At 45.6% G+C, this 8,377-nt stretch overlaps 1 protein-coding gene across 1 annotated transcript in view; it reads right to left on the bottom strand.

The window, feature by feature from the left end:
- Positions 1-1,189: 1,189 nt before the first annotated feature.
- NDUFB8 (NADH:ubiquinone oxidoreductase subunit B8) overlaps positions 1,190-8,377 on the bottom strand; it is an 84,322-nt gene continuing 77,134 nt past the window's right edge. Inside the window, exon 5 of the mRNA XM_069240361.1 lies at positions 1,190-1,390. Within this exon, the coding sequence (XP_069096462.1) occupies positions 1,298-1,390 (93 nt within the window). The 3' untranslated portion in view covers positions 1,190-1,297. The remainder of the gene's footprint in view (positions 1,391-8,377) is intronic.

The following is an 8,377-nucleotide window of genomic DNA, read 5'->3' as shown; positions in this document are numbered from 1 at the left end:
AAAAAATAAAAACACTTCTCCATGCACTGATATAATCTGATGTAGTAAAATGAAATGGTCCTGTGTGTAAATGAAATACACTTTTTGAATTTTTAAGAACCCTTATTATAGTTGCAGACATTTGCTTCAAGATTTCTCAAAAAATGAAAGTGTTCCTGCAGTTAAGCAGTTCAGGGCAAATTCCTAGTGTTTAAATAAAGTATTGCCTGTTGAGTCCAGTAAACAGCAGCCTAGTGCTACTGCTGCCCTGGGGGCCGCATGTAAAGGTCAAAAGGGCCGCATGCGGCCCCCGGCCCGTACTTTGAGTATCACAGATATAATATAACCACATATATTTGCTGTGCACATTGCAATTGAGAATCACTTTGATATATTTTCCTTTCATTGCTGTGACTATTTTTAAACGTGTGCCTCCAACCTACTAATCTCTCTCAGGAACCTTGTGGTGAAGTAATAATAAATGTCTTCTTTAAACTAAGAAGTGCATTCCAGAGATTGTTTTCAGCTCGGTCATTAGTGAAAGCAAAACACAGTCATGCAGTGTTCATCCGTTAATTTAGTTAGGAGACACATTAAAATGAAGCCTATGCCCTTTAGCCTCAAACAGAAACCTTCACATTGGCCTTCAGACCCCACCTTGTTACTGCAAGACAGATGCCTCTAATGTCTGTTCCTGTCGGGGTGTAGTGTTCACTATTAGTATCAAGACCTCGGAAATAAGCTAAAAAAAAAAAAAAAAAATGTTGGGCTGTTAACTATGGCTAAAAACAAATACCTGTGTTCAAGATAGAGCATGGTTACAGCATACCAAATCACAGTTCCATCTCACATGCCTTTCATAGCATATGGAAATTACCACCTCACTCGCAATTTGATAGTTAACAAAGCACTTGCAACAACTGCCCTTAGGTGTCTCCCTCTCCAGAATACAAATAAGCTCTCCTCCACTGCACGCTCCTAGAGCCACAACTACCACCACGCTAAGCCCTTACACACTGGCAACGGGTCACGGCAAAATCACAGAATGTCAAGGGAAGAACACTGACGAGTGCACTCTGTTTGCAAAGCTGTTCAACCAGTAAAATGGCTCTGTGAGGTAACCAATTTCTTAACTTGCTAAAAAGTCCGATTCAATCCTTTATTCTCCTAAAGCTGATAAATTAAGTACCTTGGAATGTACAACACATAATAGCTTGAATAAATATATTTAATTCAGATTCAGTACTGATGTATTTAAGGTAGGCACAATCTGCAGGAAACAGGTCAGTACAGAGTTTCCTTGAAACCAATGAACAACTTATATTTCGTAATGTTTCACTTCTTCTGGTGTTTTGTTGGGGTCACCACCTCTCTCCAAGTATAGGTTATTGTATGGATACTGCTTTGGTCCCTACAAAAGAAAAGATTGACAACTGGGTTAAATTCCACAAAAGGTGCATACATTTAACAGTCAAACAATGATATTTACAGTGCAATATCAGAATCACCCACGCCAGTGGCCTTTGCACCCCTAATATATCAACTTTTTTTTAAAATCAAGAATGGCTTAGAGAAAGCTTTAGCTGTTTTGCTAGCCTCAAAATTTCCAAAAATACTAACAGACACATGCAGAGGCTTTTCGTCAGCCTTGTTCTTCCATTGATTTTTTTCACATACATCATTCACATGTTGTTTCCACCCACCACAGCATACATTGTGGGTCAATGGTTGGGCCAACTTCAATCACTGCTTGCCTTGCACTGTGAGTGCCGACATTTTGCTTGATCGCTTGTGCACTGCCACCAGAAAAGGACTGCACTTAAGTGCCAAGGCTGGTGTGCCCGAAATGATAGGCCATTATTTAGTTCTATATGTTTCCATGTTTGCCGAAAAAAATAGGAGCACACTTGCCAAGGCCATGTCTACTTGCTTTGCCAGTGCACATCCTAATCTGGGAATGTCCTATCCTACTAAAATAGCACCTTGTGGTAGTTACAATATATAGTTAAGCACATTTCTCCTTGTGCCCCATCCCCAATCACCTTAACCTCCCCCAAACACACACACCCTCGACCCCACCATCTGCCCCCCCCCGTATCGCCCTACATAAGCTGTCCAACTTCTGGGCCAGACATTTCTAAACTCTAAACTCCGCATTCCAGTTTTATTGATTTTCTATCTAATCTGCTAGCACATACAAAACTGTTAGTAGGACATGGTTGGAACGCTGACTAAAATGAAGAGGACTGAGGACTAGAGTCACTTTAATATTATATATATATATATATATAAAAATATAAATATAAATATATAGGCTGAATCCTGCCTGCCACTCCACAACGCATGCGAAGACTCCAAGTATAAAGAGGTATCAGTAACGGGCAAAACACCATAAATTCAGCCAAAGATGTCAGTTAGCATGGCCTCGGTTAACAGTGCTTTCAGAAACGTGCAGCCGACCTCTATTAAAGTGAATTTTGAAAAACAACGACGCTGCTTTTTGCCTATTCTACGATCATTAATCCCCACGAGTGAAAACAATCACTGCATACTTTATTATCTGTTCTTCAAGAAATCTGCAACACATGGTTTTCAATCCTGTTTCTGGGGTGGCGCCAGATAAACAAATCAATCCTGTTTCTGGGGTGGCGCCAGATAAACAAAATGATAAACGTCCTGTAAGTATCTACATTATGGAGTTAGGAGGTATTAGAGGAACACTTTCTAGGTCCCTTCACGGTTAGCACCTGTGACTTACCAAGCATTAAGACACGGTGTAAACCCAGATGACTTTCGTCAATGTAATACACTTTAACATCACTGGAACTTAATTCTACATACCTGTAGGATTCGAGACTTTATCACATTGCAATTAGAAAATATGTGTGGTGAAGAACACCCAGAGTCTATGTTTGAAAGATTTCTTTCTGAAGACATATAGGACTGCATTCCACAAGTATAGTTTGTTTTATGTGACCACTGAGGTGTGCGGAGGTACCTCATTACATTGGGGCTGCTTAACCCCTGCGTTTTTGGTCCTGGGGTCAGCAGCCATCTAGGGAAACCTACCAAACCCAGAAATTTCTGAAAACTAGAAACCTGAGGGAGTCAAGGGAGGTGCGTGGATCCCCCAATATTTTCTTACCCCGAATCCTCCGCAAACCGAGCTAAAAAAAAAAAAAAAAAAAAAAACACATTTTTCCCCACATTTCTGTGGGTCCAAAAGGGCAGTTTGAAAAAAAAACATTTTTAGGCTGACAAGTGCAGCAGAAATTTTATCGGTATAACAGAGACAATGCTGGGTGGTAGGAATTTTGTGGATTACTGCAGATTCCGGAAGGTTCCATCACAAAAATGTGGGAAAAATGTGTGTAGGAGGCTGGCCTGGTTTGTAGTGGTACCAAGGGGTACTTACTCTCTGCACCAGGTCCAGTTATCCCTTATAAGTGTAGAAGAGGGGTCTTGCAGTTTAGGCTGATAGAAAAGGTAGCTTAGCAGAGCAGCTTAGGCTGAACTAGGAGACATGTAAAGCTCCTACTATACCACTGGTGTCATATGCACAATATCATAAGAAAACACAATACACAGATTATAAAGTACCTTTATTTTTAGTATTTTTATGACAATATGCCCAAAAGTATCTCAGTGAGTACCCTCAGTATGAGGATAGCAAATATACACAAGATATATGTACACAATACCAAAAATATGCAGTAATAGCAATAGAAAGCAATGCAAGCAATGTACAGTCACAATAGATTGCAATGAGAGCACATAGGTACAGGGGCAACACAAACCATATACTCTAGAAGTGGAATGCGAACCAAGAATGGACCCCAAACCTATGTGACCTTGTAGAGGGTCGCTGGGACTGTAAGAAAACAGTGAGGGTTAGAGAAATAGCCCACCCCAAGACCCTGAAAAGTGGGTGCAAAGTGCACCTAAGTTCCCCAAAGAGCACAGAAGTAGTGATAGGGGAATTCTGCAAGGAAGACCAACACCAGCAATGCAACAACAATGGATTTCCGGACGAGAGTACCTGTGGAACAAGGGGACCAAGTCCAAAAGTCACGATCAAGTCGGGAGTGGGCAGATGCCTAGGAAATGCCAGCTGTGGGTGCAAAGAAGCTGCCACCGGATGGTAGAAGCTGTGGATTCTGCAAGAACGAAGAGGACTAGGAACTTCCCCTTTGGAGGATGGATGTCCCACGTCGTGAAGAAGCTTGCAGAGGTGTTTCCGTGCAGAAAGACCGCAAACAAGCCTTGCTAGCGGCAAGGGTCGCGGTTAGGGTTTTTGGATGCTGCTGTGGCCCAGGAGCGACCAGGATGTAGCCAATTGCGTGAGGAGACAGCGGGGGCCTCCAGCAAGACAAAGAGCCCACTCAGAAGCAAGCAGCATCCGCAGAAGTGCCGGAACAGGCACTACGAAGAAGAGTGAACCAGAGCTCACCCGAAGTCACAAAAGAAGGTCCCACGACGCCGGAGGACAACTCAGGAGGTCGTGCACTGCAGGTTAGAGTGTCGGGGACCCAGGCTTGGCTGTGCACAAAGGAAATCCTGGAAGAGTGCACAGGAGCCGGAGCAGCTGCAAATCACGCGCTACCCAGCAATGCAGTCTAGCGTGGGGAGGCAAGGACTTACCTCCACCAAACTTGGACTGAAGAGTCACTGGACTGTGGGAGTCACTTGGACAGAGTTGCTGAGTTCCAGGGACCTCGCTCGCCGTGCTGAGAGGAGACCCAGAGGACCGGTGATGCAGTCTTTTGGTGCCTGCGGTTGCAGGTGGAAGATTCCGTTGACCCACGGGAGATTTCTTCGGAGCTTCTAGTGCAGAGAGGAGGCAGACTACCCCTACAGCATGCACCACCAGGAAAACAGTCGAGAAGGCGGCCGGATCAGCGTTACAAGGTCGCAGTAGTCGTCTTTGGTACTTTGTTGCAGTTTTGCAGGCTTCCAGAGCAGTCAGCGGTCGATTCCTTGGCAGAAGGTGAAGAGAGAGATGCAGAGGAACTCTGAGGAGCTCTTGCGTTAGTTATCTAAAGAATTCCCCAAAGCAGAGACCCTAAATAGCCAGAAAAGGAGGTTTGGCTACTTAGGAGAGAGGATAGGCTAGCAACACCTGTAGGAGCCTATCAGAAGGAGTCTCTGACGTCACCTGCTGGCACTGGCCACTCAGAGAAGTCCAGTGTGCCAGCAGCACCTCTGTTTCCAAGATGGCAGAGGTCTGGAGCACACTGGAGAAGCTCTGGGCACCTCCCAGGGGAGGTGCAGGTCAGGGGAGTGGTCACTCCCCTTTCCTTTGACCAGTTTCGCACCAGAGCAGGGCTGGGGGATCCCTGAACCAGTGTAGACTGGCTTATGCAGAAATGGGCACCATCTGTGCCCATGAAAGCATTTCCAGAGGCTGGGGGAGGCTACTCATCCCAGCCCTAACACCTTTTTCCAAAGGGAGAGGGTGTAACACCCTCTCTCTGAGGAAGTCCTTTGTTCTGCCTTCCTGGGCCAAGCCTGGCTGGACCCCAGGAGGGCAGAAACCTGTCTGAGGGGTTGGCAGCAGCAGCTGCAGTGAAACCCCGGGAAAGGCAGTTTGGCAGTACCCAGGTCTGTGCTAGAGACTCGGGGGATCATGGAATTGTCTCCCCAATGCCATGGGGTGACAATTCCATGATCTTGGACATGTTACATGGCCATGTTCGGAGTTACCATTGTGACGCTATACATATGTAGTGACATATGTATAGTGCACCCGTGTAATGGTGTCCCCGCACTCACAAAGTCCGGGGAATTTGTCCTGAACAATGTGGGGGCACCTTGGCTAGTGCCAGGGTGCCCACACACTAAGTAACTTAGCACCCAACCTTTACCAGGTAAAGGTTAGACATATAGGTGACTTATAAGTTACTTAAGTGCAGTGGTAAATGGCTGTGAAATAACGTGGACGTTATTTCACTCAGGGTGCAATGGCAGGCCTGTGTAAGAATTGTCAGGGCTCCCTATGGGTGGCAAAAGAAATGCTGCAGCCCATAGGGATCTCCTGGAACCCCAATACCCTGGGTACCTCAGTACCATATACTAGGGAATTATAAGGGTGTTCTAGTGTGCCAATGTAAATTGGTGAAATTGGTCACTAGCCTGTTAGTGACAATTTGGAAAGAAATGAGAGAGCATAACCACTGAGGTTCTGGTTAGCAGAGCCTCAGTGAGACAGTTAGTCATAACACAGGTAACACATACAGGGCACACTTATTAGCACTGGGGCCCTGGCTGGCAGGGTCCCAGTGACACATACAACTAAAACAACATATATACAGTGAAATATGGGGGTAACATGCCAGGCAAGAAGGAACTTTCCTACACAACCCCCCCCCCCAAACATAGGACAATAAGACTAGCCATGACCTGATGAGTCTTCATTGTCTAAGTGGACATATCTGGAGAGTCCATCTGCATTGGAGTGGGTATTCCCAGGTCTATGTTCCACTGTATAGTCCATTCCCTGTAGGGATATGGACCACCTCAACAATTTAGGGTTTTCACCTTTCATTTGTTTTAGCCAAAGTAGAGGTTTGTGGTCTGTCTGAACAATGAAGTGAGTGCCAAACAGGTATGGCCTCAACTTCTTCAGTGCCCAGACCACAGCAAAGGCCTCCCTCTCTATGGCAGACCAACGCTTTTCTCTAGGGGTCAACCTCCTGCTGATAAAAGCAACAGGTTGATCCTGGCCCTCAGAATTAAGTTGTGATAAGACTGCCCCTACCCCTAATTCAGATGCATCAGTTTGGACAATGAATTTTTTGGAGTAACAGGGGCTTTTCGGGACAGGTACAGAGCACATGGCCTGCTTCAGCTCCTCAAAAGCTTTCTGACAGTTAGCTGTCCACAATACCTTTTTAGGCATCTTCTTTGAAGTGAGGTCATTAAGAGGGGCTGCTATGGAGCCATAGTTCTTTATGAACCTCCTGTAGTACCCAGTGAGGCCTAAGAAGGCTCTCACTTGAGTCTGAGTTGTAGGGGGAACCCAATCTATGATAGTTTGGATTTCCCCCTGAAGTGGTGCAATCTGTTCTCCACCTACCAAGTGTCCCAGACAAACCACTTTCCCCTGCCCTATCTGGCACTTTGAAGCCTTGATAGTGAGGCCTGCCTTTTGCAGGGCCTCCAAAACTTTCCACAGGTGGACCAGGTGATCATCCCAGGTGGAGCTAAAGACAGCTATATCATCTAGATATGATGCACTAAAAGTCTCCAACCCTTGCAGGACTGTATTCACCAACCTCTGAAAAGTGGCAGGTGCATTTTTCAAACCAAAGGGCATTAATGTGAACTGGTAGTGCCCTCCAATGGTGGAAAATGCAGTTTTTGCTTTTGCATCCTCTGATAACTTGATCTGCCAATACCATGCAGTCAAATCAAAGGTGCTTAGATACTTGGCAGATGCCAGTGTATCTATTAGCTCATCTGCCCTGGGTATAGGGTGAACATCAGTTTTAGTTACCTGGTTGAGACCTCTGTAATCTACACAAAATCTCATTTCCCTTTTCCCATCTTTGGAATGAGGTTTTGGTACAAGTACCACAGGAGAGGCCCATGGACTTTCAGAGTGCTCAACCACTCCCAGTTCAAGCATTTTCTGAACTTCTTGTTTTATGCAGTCTCTGACATGGTCAGGCTGCCTATAGATCTTACTTTTGACAGGCAAGCTGTCTCCAGTATCTATAGTGTGCTCACACCAAGAAGTGGTGCCTGGCACAGTAGAAAAGAGTTCAGAAAACTGACCCAGGAGATTTATGCAGTGGTCTTTCTGCTCAGCAGTAAGACAATCTGCCAGAATTACACCTTCCACTAGAGCATCTTGTTCTGTGGAAGAGAAGAGATCAGGGAGAGGGTCACTCTCTTCTTCCTGTCCTTCATCTGTTGCCATGAGCAGGGTGAGATCAGCCCTGTCATAGTAGGGTTTCAGGCGATTGACATGGAGCACCCTAAGGGGACTCCTGGCAGTGCCTAAGTCAACCAAGTAGGTGACTTCTCCCTTTTTCTCAACAATAATGTGGGGTCCACTCCATTTTTCTTGGAGTGCTCGTGGGGCCACAGGCTCCAAGACCCGCACTTTCTGCCCTGGTTGGTACTGAATCAGAAAAACCTTCTGGTCATGCCATTGCTTTTGGAGCTCTTGGCTGGCCTGAAGGTTTTTACTGGCCTTTTTCATGTACCCAGCCATCCTAGATCTTAGGCCAAGTACATAGTCCACTATGTCTGGCTTTGGAGCTTTTAAAGGTTGTTCCCAACCCTCCTTCACAAGTGTTAGAGGACCTCTCACAGGGTGTCCAAATAGGAGTTCAAAGGGGCTGAAGCCCACTCCTTTTTGGGGTACCTCTATGTAAGCAAAAAGGAGGCAAGG

This window comes from Pleurodeles waltl, chromosome 6, assembly GCF_031143425.1.
Source record: "Pleurodeles waltl isolate 20211129_DDA chromosome 6, aPleWal1.hap1.20221129, whole genome shotgun sequence".
NCBI classification, from domain to species: domain Eukaryota; kingdom Metazoa; phylum Chordata; class Amphibia; order Caudata; family Salamandridae; genus Pleurodeles; species Pleurodeles waltl.
The sequence above is the reverse complement of the archived record's forward strand: the minus strand, read 5'-3'. Positions and strand labels throughout refer to the sequence as shown.